We start from the raw sequence: 23,910 nt of genomic DNA, 5'->3' as shown, positions 1-23,910 counted from the left end.
TGGGAAAAGGAAGGAAGAGCGAGAGAACCAGGCCCGCCCAGTTATTCATCTTGTACAAAGAAAATCAGGCACTTAGCCGCCTCAGCCAAGAGATGCTATAATCTCAGGTAGCAGGCAAGGACCAGCTCAGGCTCCACGCAAAGTACAGACATTCTCATTGATCCCAACCCCAGAAAGTCAATGGTAGGAAGCGAAATCTCCATTAAAGAGCAATTCAGAACAGATATGTCACACTGCTGGCCTCACTAGAGAAAGGGACCTTTAGAGGTAATGGGTCACTTACTTACATCCAACAAAAAGAAAAAGCAGACACCTACGCAAACCCTCCCTCCTCCTGGTTCCCCTTACGTCCCCCAGCTGTGAAAACCACCGCCGCCTCTCTGGTGACCATCAGGTGACCCTGCCAGGTGCCCAGAACAGAAGGGAGACTTCCCAGGTTCAGAGCAGGTCAGAGGACCTCAGAGAACTGCTCCAGCAGGGCGGGCTCCTAAGCTGCCACCATTACCATTTACGCCCAGTCCACTATGTCAAGAAAGGCCTGGCACACAACATTCTGTAACTTTTTTTTATTTTTTTCAATTTTTCCTTCCTTTTTTTTAAGCACTAGTTTGTGCTTTGCGAACAGAATCAAGACATTAACAAAGATCAGCTTCTCTGAAGAAAAGCATTTCTATAGAACAAAGACAGCTACATGTTTCGCTGCCATTACACAGCTCAAAGCAGGAAAAGAAAATATTTACAAAATACAAGGTTTTTTTCTTTTTTTTCTTTTCTTTTCTTTTTTTTTTACAATGCTAAAAGGGTTATTCAGAATTTTCAACCTTATAAATAGAAGAAGCACTTTATGCATAGGGATACGGTGCATTATTGTTTTTTAAAGAAACAATGACAAACCTTTTAACTTGCAAACAGAATCAAAAAAAATCACTAATGTTGAAAATTGTGAAAAAACCCCAACCATTAAGCAGTTTGTCTACTATTTTTATACGATTACAAAATGGCAAAAAAAAAATAAAATAAAATAAACAAGTTCTTATTGCCCCCCTTTTTGGTGATGTGATCATACATGAGACAGGCACAAGGTTAACCAAAGCGGGTGATGGGGGAGTGATGGGAACCACAGCTAGGACCAGACGATATTCCACAGGCAAGGGGAGCTTGAAAGAGCAAGGGCCTAATTGACAGTGACAGGCGACTGGATGGGAAGGAAACATGACTAAATGAATTGGTCAGTGAAAACAGAGGATGCAGGGCAGATGGCTGCTCATTTCCCCAACGCCCGCATTTTCAGAAGAGTGGGAGCAGAGCTTAAGTAGTCCTAACCCTCTTCATAGACCAGGATAGGTGGTAAAAACGGTCCAAGTGGAAGGACTGGTGTGTGGCTGACGTGGGGAGCAGATGAGGGCAGACAGTCAGAATGGGGATGTGAGCAGCCAAAGCCAGGTTATTGCAGTTAAGGTGTCAAAATAGAGATGACCAAATGCAGAGGAAACCCAAAATAGGTCTCCTGGATCTGGATGCCAAGGGGAAGCCATTCTGTCAGCTGAGAGCTCAGTGAGAACAACTGGCAGTGATGGCCAAGAGGCTCTGGTGAGGGTGCTCCAGCACAGACGACCAAGGGGGACCCAGCCAGGAGGGCCAGAGCTGAGCCAAGCCACAGACGGGAGGGGAGGGAAGTAAGAGCCCAGAGGGTGCTGCTCTCTCCCACCCTAACCTAAGGGCCACACTGAGCTGGAGCTTGCCATTCCACCTGCCCACAAGTGTGAGGGAGAGGGGTGATCGTCAAACAACGTTAAGTCCAGTGATTCAACAGTGCAGAGGATGTGTCAGGACCAGGCTGGCAGGGACTTATCCTGAACTTCTGTTTGCCAACTGGAGGAAGTGCTCAGGTGTGTGACAACAAAACATGGAAACCAAAACAAAAACAAAACAAAATCAAAACAAAAAAAAATACCGAAGTAGAATCTAAATTCCTTAAATTCACTAAAAACTGTGAAAATTTCCGGCATATGATGTTTGAATATCAAACGCAGAGATTTCTGAAGCTTTAATGCCAATAGTTAGTGAGTCTTTAGATTCTCATATCCCGCTCATCTGTGAGTTGGACGCTGAGCTGTGACTGTTGCCGCCAGATGCCGACTCTTGAGAGGGACAACGGGAGGTGAGGTGGGCGCCACCTCTGTCTCCCGGCCAGTCTTGCTGCCTGAGGTGCGCCGAGTGCAGCGAGCTGCCCGTTCCTGCGCGTCCAGTGGGTCCTCACACTCTGCCTGGGGACTGCACGCCAGGGGGAAGGTTCGCCGCTCCCAGGGCTGCACGGACTGCGGGCAGACAAGCTGCTTGGTGAGGACCCAGTACCACCCAGCCTGCCTCCCCACAAGGCCCTGCCCCAGAACTGGAGTCCATGACCAGTCTCTCTCGAGTTCTTGGGGTGGTCCGGAAAGACCCCTCACAGAGCGGGCACACCCTGTTAACAACGGCCAGTTCCATGGTACCTTCAGAAGGTCAACGTTAACGACAACCCCTTGTCCCCTTCAAAATGGGGAGAGGGAGTCCTAAGATGAAGATCCATCTTCAGCAGGCGTTGTCCCTTCCCAGTTCCACCCCCCACCCACCAACCCCGTGAAAGGCAGTGCCCCTCACCTGTTCATCCAGCCCCAGCTCTGGGGTGGAACAACGGGTGTCTTCACTGGCTAGGTGTCGTAGAGCGTCCCGAGCCACAGGGGTGAGGGGGGCCGAGTGCAGTTCCGGGCTAATGGGGCTCCTAGGAGACTGACCATGGGAGAACTCCGACAAAGAGTGGCTACTACTGACATCAGGAGAAGCGGGCTGGGGGGTGGAAGGATTGGCACTGCCCAACTGGGGGGTTGTCCGACCGTCTGATGACCTGTAAGACCTGTACACCAAGGAGTACACATCTGAGTGCCTGGGCAACAGGGTATTTCTTACATGTTTGTTTTTGAGGGTTGGGGAGGAGGCATGAAGACAGCATCCCAGTCAGAGAAGCCAAGGTAGACAGACACCAGCAATTCTTTCCTAGGAACCACAAATCCCATTTCTTCCCACTGCTGGCATACAGGGGTAGGCACACAACATGACATCTAAGAACTGTGTACACCTATCACCCCAAGAGAAAGCCGTGGCTGAAGAATGCCAGGGGCCAATCCTGGCACAATGCCCAGTGAATCCACAGAGGAAGGAAATTAGTCTGGACTTTGAAAACTAGTCAAAGAAAAAAAGCAAAACAAGAGGCCTAAACCTTTCCATCTGAAAATCCCGAGGGCTTCTAGCACTGGTAACAATAAATGCAGACAGGGTGGGCTAGCTCTTTCAAGCAAGACCACAAAACTACACTCCACTGTCAAAGGAAGGTTAACTTGTGGTGAGGTCCCAAATATCACAGACAGCCTGCTCCTGGAGCCCAGGAGTTCACTCGAGTTTGTCAGAATTGGACAGTCAGCACTCAGCAAGGACCCAGCATCTGAGTGCTTACACTCTCATTAGTTCCAACAAACACCAGGGAACGTCTGCACTCTTGGCCAGTGCCAACGATGAGTATGAAGGGCAACACCCTGGACACAGTTAGGGCCCACATTCCCTGTCCACCCTCCCTCCACAGGTCCTGGGGTCCCTGTGCCTGTCTCATTACCTGCTGCCCCGCCGCTGGGGTGGCACACTCGTGGTCCACAGCCACCGAGCCCTCTCCATCTCTTCACATTTGGCATGCAGGGCGGCGAAGGCTGCGTCAGAGAGGTCCTCGATCTGCAACAGAGCAGCTTCATTGATTCCTCTTTCCTCCAGGAAGCCGAGTTTAACGATGCATAGATGAATTTTAGAACCAACCCCACCCCATACTAGGCTCTTCCTGGTCAGGAGAGAAATACAAGGAGCTTGCACTTGACATGCACAGATCCTGAGGCATCTGGAGTGTGCGCACCCACGTGTGTGTGTGTGGTGTTCTAAGAGAAAACGACCATGCTGTTACCTCCTCGTTCTCCTCGTCAGGACTCCCCTTCAGAGACCGAAGATCGACCTCCCGCCAGCTGCAAAACCAAGAAGGGACAATCATGAAATGGCAAGCAGTCTGCGGCAGGATAAATATGTCCGTGCAAGAATGAGAGCCCTGCACCTGGGAGTGACACTGCTCTCTGCTTGGCATGCTCTGCCCTTTCACTGCTTGGCCTCCTTAGCCCTGGAGGCCTCTAAAAGAAGCCCCACACTCAAATGTCCACAAGGGCCAGAAACAGGAGAACCAGGATGAGGGTGGGACTGGAGTTGGGAGACTGACAAACTCAAGCAAAGCAGACTGTTTAAAGGGCACTGCTACTATTCAGCACCAGCCAACTGCTACCATATGGGAATGCATACACAGGGTTGCCCGATCTTCTGATTTGTCAACAAAAGCTGGAAATAAAGATTCAAATGTGAAATCCTACTTTTTTTTTTGAGGAAGATCAGCCTTGTACTAACTGCTGCCAATCCTCCTCTTTTTGCTGAGGAAGACTGGCCCTGAGGTAACATCTGTGCCCATCTTCCTCTACTTTATATGTGGGACGCCTACCACAGCGTGGCATGCCAAGCAGTGTCATGTCCGCACCTGGGATCCGAACTGGCGAACCCCAGGCCGCCGAAGCAGAACATGAGCACTTAACCACTGTGCCACCAGGTCGGCCCCTGAAATCCTACTTTGATGCTAACAACAAAGTCAATATCTTAAAACATACTGTATATGTCAAACAAACATGTCTGTAGGCCAAAAACTGTCAGTGGCCTGCCAGTTTGTGTGGTCTGTGGTCTGGTTGGTGCTCATACAATGGAATGAGAGAGAACTATATAAAGAAAATTTTCATTCCCACAAGGCAAGACTTTCTCTTAAAGAGAGGACAAAACCCAAGGCTAGGGTGCAAAACTCAATGACAGGAGAAGAGGGAAAAAGAAGTCACAGGAAGAACGGGGCCGGGGGGGGGAGAGCTGATTATCTAGAGCCTCTACCTGGGAGTAAGGATTTCCTTGTATTGTAGTTTCTCTACACGGGTTGTTGCAGCAACAGACATTGGGATGACAATGTTGTTAATATCGAATGAGCTCTCTCCCCTTCTCCTCCTTACTGGCTGCTGTAAGACAAAGGTAAATTTAGAAGGGAGGTACAATTCTACAAACATTAAATCATACTCCTGAGACTTAAAACAGGATCACCAATAACCAGGCATCTGGGTCCTTGGGTGAGGGCCGGGCAGTGACTGCACCAGATGCCTGGACCTGAGATGGTTTCCCACAATAAAGTCCTCAGGAGAAATCCTAGGTGGTCCTGAGGAATATCTCCCGTTCACAAGTCTCGCTGGACACCCTCTTCCTTCATGGGCTCATGTGAAAAGAGACTTCCGTTGAACTTTCCAGGGCTGCGTATCCTGGGGCCTTGAGTCAACTGCAGTTCCTACTCCTCCATACATACCTTTACTACACCATCCCCCCTTTTAAATCCTCCTGTTTTTCCCTTTTATCCCTGTCTATGACTTAGACCTGTAGCGACCCTCTAAAAGCAATGCTTAAGCCTTGTAGTGACTCTGGATTAAAAAGATGAATTCTCTTATCCTGAAAGATGCCCAAAGGACAGACCCAGTTCAATAGATCATCTAACCTTGGTTGCCATCACAGCATCTTCTTCTCATAGATCTGAACTCTGTACCCACCATCTGCTCAGCCCTTATGTAATTTCTCCTCTTTCTGGCTATTATTCTTGGGGAAAGAGCTGACTGAGTGCTTTCTAGCTTATCAATGAAGACAAGTGGAGGGAAACTGAAGAAGAGGACATAGCTCACACTCCTGGAGAAAGGAGATTCACTCTATAGAAAGTTGAGAAGATCAAGCTGTTGGGAAAGAACACTAACAAGGATCCAATATCAGAGGAAGAGGAGGAGGGCATCTACAGCAGCTGGGAGACCAAAGGAATAAAGCAGGGAGCCAAAGGGCTTGGTTTCTTAGATGGAAGAAAAAGTCCACTAGCTGCTTGTGCCCAGATAGCAAACACCCTACACTGAAACAGACTGGCAATTGAGCTGTGAGAGGCCAGAGGGAAACAGTGGGATGACAAACATGCTGCCATGGCGACAGGTGGAAACACCCAAGAGGCTGCACTCAAACCCAAACCACCAAGTGTGGTCGGCCCAGAGGGACAGGGCCAGTGGAGGAGGGTGAGGAAGAGGCTGTTTCCTGCAACTGGCCACTCTACTCTGTGCCTGGTAGGTGATAAGTGACTGATTCATCCCGTCATTTCAGGACATTCTCAGAGAATGTTGGGCCAGGACTTTAGATGCTGTCGCCTATAATTTCAGGTTATCACAGTATCTTTTTAACCTTAACTTCCTTCTCTCTCAAATGAGAATAGACTGTCACTGACCTCACAAATTTAGGGTAACTGGTTAACCAAAATGGCTAGAGAGACTTCTGCCAGTTTTGCCTGGTTGAGTTCTGCAGCAGAGGATCAGCGACCTTATATCCAAAGGCCTCTGCCACTGTGACATCTCTACTGAAATTCTATGTCTCACTCTAAGTACACCTTAAGGAAGCCTCAGGAGATAGTTTCCCTCTATCTTGGTCAAAAATGAATGTGACACCGTTACAGAAACAGGTATCTATTTTCCCTGAGTCTTCTTGGGCCTGCTATCAGTACCTTCAAGGGAAAGAGAGTAGGTTGAGGGATTCTTCAATGGGCTGGAGCCCCCATTCCATCAGGCATTAATTCGGCCTAACCTAACCACTCTCTCCTGTTCAGAGCCAGAGGCAGAGATCAGGTGACAGAAATGGAAAGCGGTTCCCAAACCTGTCTGCACATCAGAGGCAAGATGAGGTGTTAAAAAAAAAAAAAGGTTCTTGGGTCCCCTCCCTCTTCTGACTATCAAATCAGAATCCTCTTAAAGCCACTGAGGTGATTCTGACGCATCCAGCGGCTTTTGCGAAGTGTTGCTCTACACAGCACTCCCACCCCCACCGCATTTCTCCGGTGTCCTCTAGCTTCTTTACCTTATTTTAAGTATCTGGCCCATCACCCTTCTCACTATTAAATAAATCTTTGAAAAAATTTGGCAGCAAGAGCTCTAAGAATCAGCCTTAGTGTTATATACAAAATTTGTACCCAATAATAATAAGTAAAAATTCCAGGCTTAACATTCTCCAGACACATGACGGCTGGCAGGTAAGAAAATACTGAAGTCTCACCAGGTCCTAGATCTCAGAGTCCAGATTTTCTACCATAATTAGACTCTCTTTGAAACCTTTGGTTAGCTGATGGATAACTGAGTTTGTGATAGATACTACACACCTATTTAGACAAAATTTGTGGGTGTGGGAGGTGAAGAAGGAGGAGGAACAAAGAGGTAATTCAGAAAAGACTGTCCAACTTTTAAGAGCAAAGACAGAACAACATGAATTCCTACCTGCTCACAGGAGCCTGGTGAGCACATTTTATGGGCTTAGAAGTTTCCTGATGTAATAGCTGTGAAGGGGCAGAAGTCGCCTCTGCTACGCCCCACCCCAGGCTGACAGTGCACAGTGTAGTGGGAAGAGCACTGGCTCTGCAGTCAGGCTGCCTGGGTTTGAATCACAATTCTAACTAACCCTCACAAGGTGCCTCGCCTCGTGCAATTTACTTAACTTTGGAAAGCCTCAGTTTCTCTGGCTACAAAATGAGAATCTTTAATACCACCTACAGCTCCAAGGGCATCAAAGGACTGAATGAGAGAACACATATAAGGCACTTAGCATGGACACAATAAACATTATAGCTGCAGTATTTTATTATTGTTATCACCATTACTATTATAATTACTATCTAAAGTACACTTTAGTGGGCACAAAGCAGCTACAGGTATTTGTGTTCAAGGAGGCACACCTTGAGGAATTAAATGCTAGAATGAAATTAATGTAATATGTGTCCATGCAAACAGTTTCTGGATGGAGCATGGTACTCTAAGAGCTGATATGGCAGGGGGGTGGTGTGGCAGTGGCACGGGTGTGTGCCAAGTAGCCTGCCGCTATGCAGGTACTACATGGAAGTTCTGCTGGATCTGAATGCTGGCTCTGCACACCTAAAAAGCCTGAGCATTGCCTTCTCCCATCCCTTCCAGGCGCCCTAACAAACACTGTTGATCCTCAGTACTCCAGCTCCACTCACCAGCGGAGTAAAAACAAGGAAATCAAAAATGTTTCCAACGCCCACAGGCAATCCTCTAGACCTCCTCTCATGTTTCCTCTTGGACCAACAGGGTTAGAGCCATGGTACTGTTGAGTCCTGTGTGAAACTTAGCCCCACAGATCTTGAATATTCACAGACCACCTTAAGAATTTGTTTCTGCATCAAACTTTCTAGGGATGGCTCAGCAAGATCATCTCTACTACGTAAAAACTAGGAAAACAACTTAACAGAAGGTCAAATACCACCACTTTGACTTAAAAATGACACACATCAGGATGAGCTGAGTCCCACAATTGCCGTGGGCCTCACAGCCAACTCGCTACACTGTCTTCCAGAGCCACCTGAATGAAGTGTAACAGCAGAGGGGCTGCCCAGCCAACTCTATGCAAGTACTTACAGATGTGCTGGTTGTAACCTGTGGGCTAGAGCTGGCAGGTGCAGAGGTGTCTGATGAAGTGGAGAGCTGTCGCACCAAGGGACTGTGAGGTGGATGGTGGGTGGCCGCCAAATAGCTCGAACTGCTCATGTCTGTGTGATGCTTCAACACTGCAGAAGTCAACAGAAAAGAGAAATACATGGCAACCTCAGCCAGTTCTACTTCTAGTACAAGCTAGGAATGCCAGTAATAGACAGTGAAGGCAAAAATGCTTTCTAAGCCTAGAGGATAAAAAGGTGAAGCAAACTGGATGACGGAAGGTAGGGGACTGGGCAGAGGTTGCTGCAGCAGTAAGTGACCTGAATTTAGAAGCAGTAGGGTCCCTCTATGCTGCCTTCCTAGAGAATAAAGGACAAAGCTAGGGGCAATTAAGAGAAGCAAGCCCAGGCTGCCCCAGAAAGCCCTGAGCAGGTGCAAATGCAGGTAGAGGTGCCGGGCCTGGCCCTACCTTCACTTCTCTCAGATGAATGGTCTCGCAATCTCATTTTGCTGTGGTTTGGGTCATGCACAGGTGGCGGTGGGTTGAGCAAGCGCTCTGCTTTTGGCGCTGTCACTCGCTCCACCATAGGCACGGCCCCCACATCGTCTAAGTGCTGCCTGTGGGTCCTGTCAGGCCGGGTTTGGTGATGGGACAGCTCTGAAGAGGGGAACAGAAAAAGAGCTGTGAAATATCTTCTCTGAATCTTTTCTTATTTGAGTTCCAAGCTCTTGAGTTCTCTCTAGGCCAATGATAGACACCCAGGGCAGCAGGACAGTCCTCTGGGACAGAAGCTTCTAGCAAATAGCACAATGGCCAGGAGAGGGACAGGGAGCCCACAGGGCTCTCAACCAGTGAAATGTGACACTAGGCTATAGAAGATAGCCTGCCCACAGATGGACCCAATGCCATGCCACTGTTGGCTATTCGCTGAGCATTTTGGGTCTTGCCCCAAGGTCCACGGTGTCTCAAATACCTTTCAATGTCCATCTGAGATCACCCAAGACACAGAGAAGTAGTGGACTGTGAGCTGAATTTATATTAGTTAATTGCCTCTCCCAACCCCAACATACTATCATAGCAAACCAGGAACTTGAGACTATTAAAGGAATAAAAAAATAACTGGAGGACTCCCTAGTCCCCTGAAACTTACTGGCTGTTGTTAGGAAGGAATTGACCAACTTGTGCCTGTCTTTACGAGTTGGATCTGGCAGACTGCCTGGCATGGGTGTTCTGTGCTTAAGCGAAAACTTTTTGGGAGGTTTGATTTTGTCAAAAGGCTTGTTCTGCCACTGAGATTTCAGCATGCTCTGGAAGTGCAGGCTTGTGGGAACATCTGCAAGAAAGACACAACACTGCAGGTTAGTCCAGACACCTGGCCTCTGGCCTCCTCTCTCATGAAACGAGGCGGTGTTCACCAGCAACTCTGGCTCTCCAGCGGGCAAGACCTACATCACACCCTTTTTTCATTCGCCCAGTGGCACAATGACCCAGCAGGGCAAGCACTGTCCTGTGGAAGACCTGTTTATCTGACCTTCACTGAAGGTCATTCTTCCATTCACAAGCAAGTCACTTTTTTTTTTTTTAAATGAAGACTGGCCCTGAGCTAACATGTGTGTCCATCTTCCTCTACTTTTTTTATATGTGGGATGCCTGCCAGAACATGGCTTCATAAGCAGTGCATAGGTCCATATTCAGGATCCAAACCAGCAAACCCCAGGCTGCCAAAGCAGAGCACACAAACATAACTGCTGCGCCACCAGGCTGGCCCCAAGAAAGTCATTTTTACCTTTTATTTTTCAAGTAAAAAAAAAAAAAACAAAAAAAACCCAAACCTAAAATACCTTTTGTTAGATTGACGGAGTTTTCTTTGTTCATGTATTCCACTAAGCTGTTAACTTTATTGGTTTGAAAGATTGATAAACATCCTGTTTCTCTTCTTCCAGAGATTTTAAAACATTTAAACCTACGTCTATTTGAACATAGTTAAGCAGAATATACTCATTCAACAAATCTTTACCATCTACTATGTATCAGGCACTGTACTGAGTATTACATCTTTACCATCTACTATGTATCAGGCACTGTACTGAGTATTACATCTTTACCATCTACTATGTATCAGGCACTGTACTGAGTATTACATCTTTACCATCTACTATGTATCAGGCACTGTACTGAGTATTACATCTTTCTCCCAAATAAGAACTAACATTCTTCCCCCTCCTTCCTCCACAGTCACATCACCTCCCACCTTGAGATCATCTAGGTTTCTTAGCTGATTAATATTCAATATCACAAATTAATCTTTTAGACTTAAGTATAATTTTTACTTTTTCTGTTTCACTATTTCTTGTATCTTTTAATTTTCTTAGATTCATTTTTTATTTTCCTAAGAATGTGTCCTTGAGTAATTTATTTAGAAAAAGTATTTCTGAATTAAAACTATTTTCCTCTCAGGCCTTAACAGCTATTACTCCACTGTATTCTAACTCCACTGTTACAGATGGAATCTGATTCTTATTCAAATGCAGGTGGTATGTTTTCTTCTTTTAAGTTTTGGAAAAAAAAGCTTGTCGTGGTATTACACTGACTCTATAGGTCAATTTGGGGAGAACCGCCATCAATACTGAGTCTTTCAATCCATGAACACGGTATATCTCTCCAATTATTTAGGTTTTTTCATTTTCTCTCAGTAGTGCTTGGGAGTTTTCTTTGTACAGGCCTTATACATATTTTTTAATGTTTATTCTTAAGTATTTCATGTTCTTTGATGCTATTATGATAGCACTTTAAAAACTTTCTATTTATAATTGTTCATTGCTAGTATTTAGAAATACAATAAAATTTTTTTTTTAAGTTTTTTTCTTTCTTTTTTGAGGAAGATCAGCCCTGAGCTAACATCTGCTGCCAATCCTCCTGTTTTTGCTGAGGAAGACTGGCCCTGAGCTAACATCCGTGCCCATCTTCCTCTACTTTCTATGTGGGACGCCTACCACAGCATGGCTTGATGAGCGATGCCATGTCCACACCTGGGATCCGAACTGGCGAACCCCAGGCCACTGAAGCAGAACATGTGCACTTAACCACTGTGCCACCGGGCTGGCCCACAGCTTTTTATATTGACTTTGTATTCTGTGATCTTGCTAAATTCATTACTAATAGTCTGTTGTTCTTGCTGTTGCGGATTCTTCAGGATTTTCTACATACACAAGGAGAGACTGTTTTGCTTCTTTCCACCCTGTATGCCTTTTACTTCTATTTCTTTTTCTTGCCCTATTATTCTGGCTAGAACTTCTAGTAGTGATCTGAAGCTTAGACTTTCCTTTTTATAGTCTCAATATTCTCAAATTTCACCAACCTGGATACAGGTGTGGGTCTTTTTTCAGAGTTCTGAAAAGCTTTCCAGGGTCCTTTCAATTTGAAGACCAGCACATTTCTCTTAGCTCCCAGTTCCTCCGGGAATCATTAACCACCTGGGACATACTCAAAAGTTCCAGCTCCAGAGTCCATACCCACTGCCGCAGCACAGAATGAAACACCACTTCTTGCTGGAAGCAGGCACTGGTGGGGTCGGAGTACGAGAGGGGAAACTCCAGCTTAGCTATTCCAAAACGAGCCCAAATTTATCATCCAGACAAAAGTCTAGGTCCCATCCCCACTTCTCTGTGTCCTTTTCAATTGTGGGTGAAGAACCTACCCGTAACAGCTCCTACTCCACAGGACTTTATTCCTGCATGTGCCGTGGGCTACTTTTTTCTTAAAAAAATCACTCCAAACTCTGGTAACCAGAGGCATGCCTCCTTTTTCACAACTATTAGAGATTTATTCTATTTAATACATTTTCTAAACATTTATGGAGTTTTGATTCCCAGGGAGGGTAGAGGATATGCTCAATTAGAGCTAGCAGTAGGGGACAGAAGAGAGGAGAATAAATGAACATTCACTGAACCCATTATGTGGAAGGCATTACGTGTGTCTACCACCATGCATATATCACTTATTCTTCATAATAATTCCATCACTGTGCTCTTTTTAAAGATAAAAAAACAAGTTCAGAGAGGTGAATTAACTGTCCAAGGTTACAGAGTTAAGTAACAACCAACATTCAAACTCAGGTTTGTACAAGCCTGAAGCCCATATTCTTAGCCCCTACACCATGAAATTTTTTGGCCCAGAGAATGGAAAGGTTTAATTCTGAGATCAAATCTGCTATTTCTCAAAACATTCCCAAAGAACTGGAGAATACGGGATATTTTTCAAGGGAGTTCTGCACTGTCAAAAAATTTAGCCACTACTTCCTATAGTGTAAGACCATGGAGTTCAGGACACTTCAAACAAGTTTGAAGATGAGGTCTTTCAGGACTGGAATGAACATATGTCTGAGTGAATAAAATAATTCCATTCTCAGGGAAGATTTTCCCCAATGGGCAAGCAGGCTCAGCACCCGACATTATTTTCCAGTTCTGAGAATGGACTACTGACCCCTTGAAGCAGTGAGACAAATTAGGAAAACTATTAAAGTTTTAATGACAGTAAGTATTTACTACACATTCAAGTACTGAGACACAGTCTGTGAGGGCAATGCTGTCTTCTGAAAATTTTTTCCATAATCATTCTTTCTTTCCCACACTTAAAAGCAAATTCACCTATTCCAACTCTTAAAATAAATGTCTGCTTTCGGTGACCTCGAAGTTGGGGAGATCATGGCCAGGCCAAGGACCACACTGTGCTCCCAGCTCTTCAACCCCTTTCATCAGCCCCCTCAATAAAATGGTTTGCTCCTTCCCCTCAAAAAAGTCCAAGACGTTTAAAAAGCAACAACAACAAAAAAGGGGGGGCCAGCCCCGTGGTGCAGCGGTTAAGTTCCCATGTTCCGCTTCTCAGCAGCCTGGGGTTCACCGGTTCAGATCCCAGGTGGGGACACGGCACCGCCTGGCAAAAGCCAGGCTGTGGTAGGCGTCCCACATATAAAGTAGAGGAAGATGGGCATGGATGTTAGCTCTGGGCCAGTCCTCCTCAGCAAAAAGAGGAGGATTGGCAGTACTTAGCTCAGGGCTAATCATCCTCAAAAAAAAAAGATTCCTCATTAATCAACAATCAAGAATTGAGTTTACAGGTATTACTGGTAAAAATGGTAATTCCGAGTGGTTGGGGAAAGGGGTGTGTAGAAAATAAAGCATCGTCTAGAGGCATTCTGAAAACTGAGCTGAGCTGGAACGTAGAAAGAAGGCTCAAGAAAGGGGAGAACACTTCTTTTACATCCCACGATACCCCTTTGTCAGAAAAGTTATTCCCACCACTTGGCAACAGCTATGGAATGGGACTACGAAAAGTATGGCAATTTCATTTTTTCCTTTTTATTTCCCCCAGTCACTGCTCTCCCAAACCTGAAAATTATGCTAGGGAAAAAAGGAGATAGGGATATCAGAGACCTGGTTATAATGGAAATAGCAATGGAGTGGAAATAAGTAGGCCCGAATTTGGGTCCTGGCTCCATCACTGAGTAGGAGGAGAGAGCAAGAACAAAGCACTTAACTGGGCTTTAATTCTTCATCTGCAAAATGAAGCAGCAGGATGAGGGCTGAGAACATCCCAGCATACCTACTCTCGCCCTCCTCTCCTCTGTCTGCTGCAGACATAAGCTAACCTTTCCTGTCATACCTCAAGACCTCGGATTCTTCTCTGAAAATTAATTAAATCCTGACAGCCAATATCAATCATTTCGACTAAGCACAAGAGAGGACATCTATTTGTTATTGCTAAACTAGAAGGCCGCTGAGTCTTTCAACTCTAACACGTTAAATCAATGACTCTTCAACTGAAATTCTACTCCTAATATCCTCCCTTCATTTAAATGCTCTGAAGTAGAATTTAGAACAATTGCAGACCACCACCTTGTGCCCTGGAGTTGAGGTATTACCCAGAATCATGAACAACTTCCCCTATAAACCCAGTGAATAAGCAGTAAGGGATAGTAACAAATTTTGTTCAAGAATCTCAGGCTGCTACACTTTGCTAGAAGTTTGCTGTGTTTTTTTTTTTTTTAAAGATTTTATTTTTTTTCCTTTTTCTTCCAGAGCCCCCCAGTACATAGTTGTGTATTTTCAGTCGTGGGTCCTTCCAGTTGTGGCATGTGGGACGCCACCTCAGCATGGCTTGATGAGCAGTGCCAGGTCCGTGCCCAGGACCCGAACCGGCGAAACCCTGGGCCTCAGAAGCAGAGTGCATGAAGTTAACCACTCGGCCACGGGGCCGGCCCCGAAGTTTGCTGTGTTTTAATTGCTTTCATTTAAGAGTGAACAGGAACTCAGTTAAATCTCCCAGTGACCAAAAACGATCTCTTCGGAATTGCTGGTCTGAGTTCATGCTCTAATTGAGTATGTAATAACACCGGGGATCCATGCAGAGTTAAAACTCTGAAACAGACTGGATATAGAGGACCTGAAAGTAAGCAAAGAAAGTGATACGAAATGGAAGAGAACACAATAGGGAGCCTTTCAGCTAGACGACTTCACACATTCCATACCTGCACAGACAACGGGGCTAAACTGCTATTGTCAGAGAAGAGGATGCAGACCCTCGATCAGGTCAATAATAGGAAAAAGAAGTGATTTAACTGACATTATCTCATTACTATTTCCTCAAACAAAATGAAAAAACCTTGACTTCAGGCCCATGAGGGTCTGACATTTCATGATCCGCTTGACTGTTTTGCTCATTACTTTCCACCATTTTCTCAAGCACACTTTCTTGGGGTATTGTGTAACGCTCATTTCTTCCTCCTGCTGGTAAGTTGTGGTAACCTCACAAACACAGTTAATTGTCTTGGCAAGCTCTCTCAAAACAACATAGATCTTCATGGCCAGCAGGTGGTGCTCTCAAGCCCAAACCTAAGCTAACATTCTTCTCCCTAAATTATAAATCCTCTACATTTTCAGCTAAGGATTAACTGGTTTGATTAAGTGAGGTGAAAAGGAAACAAGACCCTCCTTCTGGAGTACTAAAGGGTTATTATCACACCCTAGTGCCTCCATCTTCCAGCCCAGCAGACAGTTCCTCAAATTCTATCATTCCCAGCCACACTGAAGGGGAGTGGCTGAGATGTGGTCAAGATTGGAGGAAGAACTCTAGGATTAAGAGGTGCAGTTGGTTCTCATCCTAACAACTTACACAAACTGGTTAGAAACGAGTAAAACTCTACTTGAAAATGAAAAGTTTGGGGCTGGCCCAGTGGTGCAATGGTTAAGTGTGCACATTCTGCTTCAGCAGCCTGGGGTTCGCCGGTTCAGATCCCGGATGCAGACATGGCACTGCTTGTCCAGCCATGCTGTGGTAGGCGTCCCACATAGAAAGTAGAGGAAGATGGGCACGGATGTTAGCTCAGGGCCAGTCTTCCTCAGCAAAAAGAGGAGGATTGGCAGCAGATGTTAGCTCAGAGCTAATCTTCCTCAAAAAAAAAAGAAAGAAAAGGAAAAGTTGGAAATCCTGCCATCTTTAAATATCTTCTAGAGAAAAGGTGCAAAAGGGTGGTCCAAAGGTCAGGTCTGGTACACATGTTTGACCCACACAGTATTATGTTGGCTGCTCTTCTTCACTGTTACTTACTATTCTACACAATGATATCTGGGGAATCTCAATACTTTAGGAGGTGCTATAAACATAGAATAATGATGCCCTATGGAGATGGGCATCTTTGTGGCTCTGGGAATCTTCCAGTTTACAAATAGACTGCCTCCTGAATGTGGCAATTATTTGGATCAAAGCAAAATTATCCCAATAGAAACAATATTAGATAAAGTAACTAGGTCCCCAGGTCAACCCACAGTAAGTTTAACTTATCCTTAGGCAAATATGTTCATACCTCCTACTCGAGATAGTAAAATACATATATATACTCTCTGTTATAGTCTCATAAGGAGAACTTATTGATCAATTCTCTTGTCCAGACCCCAGTGTCACGATTAGGAGCTATATGTGTGTGTGGTGAGACAGAGAAACAGTATTTAGAGGCAGGCAGGAAAATGAAGATGATAAAGACTATAGAAATGGGTGCTCCATACACCCCGCCGCTACCTATAATCGCTTGGCATGGGATGGAGGAAGGAAATGGAAGGGCAGTAGTCAGATCTTTGGATATAATGAAGTCAGAAGAACAGAAGGTGTTAATAGGGAATGGGTATCTCCTAGTAGAGATGATGAATGACAGAACAGAAGACGTCAGGCAGGTGGTTTGGGCATATTTGATTGGGGGCTGGGGGAGACAATCCACAAATGTACATTGTAATACTGTTGACAAAAGAATGATCACCGTGTTTATCAGCTGATATTCAGTGAATATGGAAAAGCCCTTATCAGAATAAGAATACAACTACACGCTTCAGGCTTCTTTATTCAAATACGATACCATGCAATTCAACACTGCAATCCTGACATAGTAACCCTAGAAATGTTTCCAAGTCTTCCTCGAGGTTCCGTCTGCAGTCAGAATCTGGAAATGGGTAGGAAGCTGACTTCGCTTAATAACCTGGCTGAGAAGGAACATGGAATAGAGTGAAATGAAGCACAGGCATCAGATGATCTGGGTTTGAGTTCTAGAGCCATCTAAACTCACTAGCCATGTAGTCTGAGATAAACCACAACCTGCTTCTTGATCTGTAAAACTGAAGTAATACCTTACAAGACTAATGAGGGAAGTAAATGAGACAAGTATAAGAAAAGTACTTTGTAAACCTAATATCAAGTTAAATGAGCTATTATTCAAATGGCAAGAGAAAGTAAAAGCCAGTGACTCTGGAATCTGAAGCACGGAAGAAAATGTCTTAGTTTTCCCACTCATTATGTTCTAAAGTTTATTTACTGCTCCACCACTCCAGCCCTAAACTTCTGCCCCTGATTAGCTTGCTATTCATATACTCCAAGTTCTCTAAATTTTTCTCCTCCTACCAGAAGTCACGTACAGCAGGAATATTACACCATGCTCTTCCTTATATAGTCAGGGGGAGTTTTGATAACAAGGCATGGAGCAGTTACAGGTCTTAGTGGCCAAGAAAGGATTCAATCATTTGAAGAACAGGGGATTCTCTAGGATAGCTAACAGCAAGGACTGTTTTTATAAATAAAGTTTTATTGGAACACAGTCACGCCCATTTGTTTACATATAGTGGAAGGCTACTTTTGTGCTACAGTGGCAGAGTTGAGTAGTTTTCACATAGAATAAACAGACAGTATGGCCTGAAAAACCCAGATTATTTAGCATCTGTCCCTTTAAGAAAAAGTTTATACATCCCTCATGCTAAACACTTTTTTTTCTCTTATACTCCCAAGTAAATCTTACATCCCCCGTAATTCTCATTCCTCAGACTCCTATTTCAATTATCCTCCTTTCAAAAACTTGTACAGACTATCTGTAAGGTGTTATGATGACAGAGTAGGAAGAAAAACATGGTTCCTTATCCCCAGGGAGCTTAAAATTTAAGCAATGGAAAATAAGTCCATAAATAGCCATAATATAAGCCATAACATAGAGATAAAATACCACAGCAATTTGAGAGGAAGTGCTTACATTCTGTAGGTTGGGGCCAGATCATGAGATTATCTGAAAATCAATGAAACCAATCCAGATTACGAAAGTACTGGCTTCCTGTCGTCTCTATCTAGAGCAGTATATTTTTGCTCATATACAACCCAACATTTGAGATGTGATGTGTTTAAAAAAGTCATGGACAGTTGTAAAGGTATTTTTTCAGAATACTACATATGCTTTAAAAATATGTAAATCAACACCTTGGCATGTAAATATATTTAGGTTAATTAACTGAAGGAAAAATCTTTCTTTTAAACCTACTTAAGTCAATCAGTCTTTAGTCAGAGTAAAGCCTAACTTCAGTTATTAATTCTCAATATTTATTCTAAGATGACAGACATACAAGGCACAGAATTTTTCCATAAGCTATATTCTAAACAAAATAAGGTTCCTACATCTTCATTAATTTTTTTATTCAAAACTCTTTTTTACGTAACTCCCATGGGATTCTTCTTCAGAAGCCATGAACTCCCTTGGAAATGGTCCCTTGGGTGTCTCTATTGCCCAAGGTTTTGTTTTGTTTTTGAGGAAGATTAGCGCTGAGCTAACTACTGCCAATCCTCCTCTTTTTGCTGAGGAGGACTGGCCCTGAGCTAACGTCCGTGCCCATCTTCCTCCACTTTATATGTGGGATGCCTACCACAGCATGGCTTTTGCCAAGTGGTGCCATGTCCGCACCCGGGATCCGAACTGGCAAACCCCAGGCTGCTGAAAGTGCGAACTTAACCACTGTGCCACCAGGCTGGCCCTGCCCAAGGTTTTTATACTCTGGGTCAAGACCCACAATGAGACTCAATATGGTTAAGAGGAATGACTGTCTTTTCTGAAATTAGAGAAGAGCAATTCTGAAAAGGGAGGCGGAAAAGGAAAACTGGGAGACACAGAGGCTTATCACGTAGATTAACTTTAGAAAAATAGCACAAATTAACATTGAGGATCCAGGTTTATGTACACCCTGGAAAGCTGTCACATACCCACAGTAATATGTACACCCCCAATATAACGACATTCGCCCAGAATAGTGCTGCCTATCCTATTTTACATCATGACCCATGCAGACAATACATTTTAAAAAATATCCCGGGCTACAATGGCCTAGGTTGTTTGTGGCTGGAGGCAACTATCCCCATGCCCCGCCCAGTCACTTGAAGAGTTAGGGTAAAATCTCTCTCTTAGCAAGCTGCAATCTTTTAGGGCACATTCTGGTCTGGTGGATCTGTTAAACCCTATTCACAAAATTTTAAGAGAAGACTTTGCTGATAGACAGTGATACCTTGATTAATACCTGCGTTGTATCAGGATCCTGGCAGCCTTACTTTCACTTTGAACCCTTTAAATCTCATTCACTAGACTTTATAATATTCTGTGCCCTTTCTTACCATCTGGAAATGCTAGAACCGGGTGAACACACGAGTCCAACTGGGAAAGGCGTTCCAACAGAGGGGCTTCATAGTGGATTTCTGGAGGCATGGTACTGGCGGTGCCTGAGCCACACAGTGCACAGGAGGGGTTCACGTCGCAGCCAGAGCGCACTGTGCTGTTCCGGTGAACCTGTGAAAGGCAGACAAAACTGACAGTTCAGTATGTGATAAAAACCCAGCTCCCCACTCATTATCCCAAAGATTCAAAAGGCCCTTCTAGATACCTACATGACACCGCTAACAGAACATTTGATTTTTTGTTTGTTAAAAGATTTTCATTTCTCCAACACCCTAATCTTCAAAGGGATTAAGCGTGCTTCTTTTTCAATAATGAAATGCAAGTTCTTCAAGTCCTAAGTGCTAACCCAGGTATCTAACTTGTGATAGTTTAAAGCTACTGAAACTGCTTTCTGAAAACACTTTATAAAACCTGCATGTTTCCACCACCTTGACGGTTTTCAACCGGCTGCGAAGGTGAACAGCTGGCTCCTGAGTCCCAGGTGGGACATGACTTGCTCTCTTCAGCAACTTCATCCACCAAAGAGCCTTAATAATGAACCATACCTCTCCTATTTCCACACCTCCTCCTAAAAACATTTTTGGGTGGTCTCTCAAACAAAATGGCATGTTTCCCTGGACCACACAGAACCCATTAACTATTCTTTAATCTAGCTTAAAATCCAATGCTATAAAACCCATGCAGAAGTAATGAAAATAAATTTGGTATGGTGAGTGTTAGATTAATTCAAAGGGGATAGAAATTATTTCCACTAAACTTCCTTTGTATACATGTGAGCAGGATAAGAAATAACCTCTCCAGCTATGTCCACAGTGAAATATAATCTGTCTTCAAAAGATGTAAAAAAGAGAATTTTTACAATTTTATGCTTTGAGGAGAAAACTTCAGGTCATGCTGAATGCAGGATCCCTAGGTTCTAGTGTTAGTATGAACAAGTCTGGCACGTGCCAAAGCATGACCCATAAAAAGCACTTGGGCAGCATGCAGTTCTCGAAGAAAGGACTTGCCTGTGGAATGGGGCTATGAGATGGGATGCTAGGAACAAGGGTAGTATCGTAATAAAGACAAAACGGTAGCATCAAAACTCTGCTAGCAAAAACTGTAACAACAGCTAGCGCTGCATTTCTTTTCAGAACAGACGTCTCTTGAAAGCTCTTTGCCTTTACGAGCACGTATAAGAAAGATAAATATGAAAACAACGTGGTCTTATCAACATTCCCCAATTGCCTCTGTCTCGCAACCACATAAATGGGTGGCATGTAAAGAAGGTCCTGTGAAGCTTAGACTGAGCACCCTGCACTGAAGGGAAATTCTATCAACTAGACACGACGCTTCTGTGTAAACAGTATTAACTGGTACTGTTCGGGGAAAAGAATATCCCTTGCACCTTAATTAATCAGGGCTGGTTTTCTGGAGGAGATAACATTTTCAGGTAAAGAGAGAGGGGCACAAGTTGGCAGAGACAAAACCCAAAAAGGTATCAAAAATCAAAATAAGAAATCTTAAAAGGGAAGTATGTTTTTTCCTCATAAACTGACCCATGGTATCAACTAGCTCTCCATATGGGATAATGAACGACATTCCATTTTATGGCTAGAGTATACCCCTTAAGTCAACAGTCAATAGACTGGGTGTAGAGTAAAAAGAATATGGCAAGAAGAAGAAAATAAAACTAAGAAAAGGAATTAAGACAAAAGCTGAAATTACCAAAAGAGGAAATACATGCTGGAAACAGAAAATTTAAAAGCTGTTCTTTCCAAGTTTTTCTTTGTTTCTTCCCATACCCACCTCAAGGGCAGGATGGACAGGAACAGACCAATTAATCAGATAAACTATAAGACTGGCCTAATAAAGAGAAAAAGGAAAAAATGCAAACAGTACATATAAATATATATACACACGCACATATAAACGGAACATTCTATTGCAGCCGTTTGTAAGCATAAAGCTAAGTTCTCTATAAGCTAGCTCTATAAGCTAACCTGAAGAAATAGCCAAGATATACTGCCAAGCTAAAATAAAAAGTCTTAGCATAGTAATATTATCCAAATAAAACATTTATAATATGCAGAGAGGAGGAGGATAGAGGAATGTGCAAGAAACCACTGCTGTGGCTATCACAAGGAGGAGGGGGGTGGGGGGGAGATTAAGGAAGGCTTTCATTTTCTGCATTACGCATTTCTATAATGTTTAAATGTTAAATATTTTTGTATTCCATCTAATGAGGGAATACAATATGCACACCTAAAAAAAGGTAGGGCCTCAGACTAGAATAAAAACATTAAAGAACAGATAATTTCAATTCAAATAAAATGGCTGATGCTGGCACAAATAAACTAGAAAGAATGCTATAGTCCTTTTAGCAAAATAGAATGCTTCCTAAAAACCTGACAAAGGGTAGCACACATATAACTTAAACATCAATCTCACTTTTGAATGAAAAACTGTAAAGTAAAATATTAATAAATAGAACCTAGGAGTATATAAAAATATCAACACAATTTATTAAAAGACAAACTTTTGGAATTTTTTTGAAGGACAGTTTGGACAACTTTAAAATTACTTAATTCATACCTGCTTTGCACAAGTCCACAGCTAGAATTTATCCAACAGATATACTTCTTAAGTACACAAAGGCACACACACAGAAAGAAGATGCCAATTATATGCATGAGCCCTTTTATGTTTTTTAAAAAATCACAACAAATATAAACAACCTACCATGAGAAGTGGGAATTTATTTCTGGATATCAAGATTACTCAATATTAGGAAATAATTAACATAATTTCAGACTTGTATATTTAACTACCCACTCAACATCTCCACTACCCACAGCTGACTAACACAAAAAGTGTTAAAAAGACAAGACAGTATGTGTCTTCTGAAGCAAGAACATAAGCTACCTTTTGTCTTTTTGCCAAAACTCAAACCTAGTTTTAATGTTCAAGTCTTTATATCCAACTACCAATTTTCAGGAAATGCCGGAAACAGAGGAACATCACTGACTTTTAAAAGCACTACCAATAAGATAGATTTATGAATGGATAGAAGGATGGATATGTGATAAAATGCAGTAAAATGCTAAAGCACAGTAGACTCTAAGGGGTAAATATACAGCTGTTCATTGTAAACGTCATTCAACTTTACTGTGTTTGAATAATTTCATAATAAAATTTTGGAAAAGAAAACAATGACTTCTTCTGGCCATGATGGAGTAACAGTGATCAGATTTATCCTTTAGCCACAAACTAGAAAACTGGACAACGCACAGCTTAAGACTGAGAAACCAATGAGGTGGCTTCTGTGATTGCTCTGGCTTATGGCACAGCAGGTAGAGAGATTCTATGCAGATTTTGATGGTTTCACTGAGGTGAGGAAACGAACTCTCAGAGAATGAAGGTCAGAGGCTCAGGTGATTAGAAACTGTGAAGCAGAATTCTCAAGAAGAGGAAGCCATATGGAAAAAGAGCTCCAGAAATCTTCATGAGATTCCCCTGAGTTTTCACTGAATACGAAGAAGTCCACGTACAGGGTGAAATTCCATGAGGTAAGGCAAAGAACAAGTGAGGAGCTGTGATCTGAATGGTTCCCAGAGCTCACAGAGGCAGACAGGGTTTCGAATTGTGACTAGCCAAGTGGCATGGAGCATTTAAGAAAGACTCTAAAAGATCCTGACATATTAGTGGAGTTAAACTATTAAGTAGGCTATACTCTGCCTAATAAAGGAAAAAGTGAACCTCAAGTGACTTATCTGCCAACAAAACAAAGCCTCTTTAAAGGAAGATAACATGATCCATAGGCTTCAACCATGTAAAATTAAATGCCCAGCATCCAATAAAACACTGCTAGATATGTCAAGAGGCAAGAAAGTAACACTACAGAGATATAATCAGAAAAACGTAAGTCACAGGATACAAAAGAATAAATAACCCAGTTTTCTCAACAAATAAATTACAAGGAAAAGGGGTATAATGGATAGCTGATAGCAAACTAACACTCTCAGAGTAACTAGAAAGGCCAGATTTAAAAGAAAACAAAACAAAACTTTAAGATGTGAGAGAAATGCTAAAACAATGACAATACTGAGGAGTTTAAGATTCCAGAGAGGGAAGAATCACAAAAGTTTGGAGCTGCTTCTTTCTGGGGACAATGGATGATTTTGGAAAACATCCTTAGAATTTGGTGCCTTGGGAGAAGGGCTCCTTGTGGGGACAGAGAAATAAGCAGAGCTTTTGACAATGGTTCTGTAGGGCTGAAGAGACAATATTAGAGACTTGAGGAG

The 23,910-nt window shown here is 43.4% G+C and overlaps 1 protein-coding gene across 6 annotated transcripts in view; it reads right to left on the bottom strand.

Moving 5' to 3' along the window:
- Positions 1-551: 551 nt before the first annotated feature.
- KANSL1 (KAT8 regulatory NSL complex subunit 1) overlaps positions 552-23,910 on the bottom strand; it is a 175,529-nt gene continuing 152,170 nt past the window's right edge. For 3 of the 6 annotated variants that reach the window (XM_070560254.1, XM_070560256.1, XM_008523216.2), the window contains 9 exons: positions 19,567-19,738; positions 9,755-9,937; positions 9,073-9,261; positions 8,586-8,734; positions 4,990-5,111; positions 3,983-4,040; positions 3,647-3,759; positions 2,641-2,893; positions 552-2,318 (listed from right to left, as the gene is read on the bottom strand). In XM_070560254.1, coding sequence (XP_070416355.1) covers positions 2,091-2,318; positions 2,641-2,893; positions 3,647-3,759; positions 3,983-4,040; positions 4,990-5,111; positions 8,586-8,734; positions 9,073-9,261; positions 9,755-9,937; positions 19,567-19,738 — 1,467 coding nt within the window. In that variant the 3' untranslated portion in view covers positions 552-2,090. The remainder of the gene's footprint in view (positions 2,319-2,640; positions 2,894-3,646; positions 3,760-3,982; positions 4,041-4,989; positions 5,112-8,585; positions 8,735-9,072; positions 9,262-9,754; positions 9,938-19,566; positions 19,739-23,910) is intronic. The other 3 variants (XM_070560258.1, XM_070560257.1, XM_008523218.2) reach the window with 1 other exon arrangement.

This window comes from Equus przewalskii, chromosome 10 (assembly GCF_037783145.1).
Source record: "Equus przewalskii isolate Varuska chromosome 10, EquPr2, whole genome shotgun sequence".
NCBI classification, from domain to species: Eukaryota; Metazoa; Chordata; class Mammalia; order Perissodactyla; family Equidae; genus Equus; species Equus przewalskii.
The sequence above is the reverse complement of the archived record's forward strand: the minus strand, read 5'-3'. Positions and strand labels throughout refer to the sequence as shown.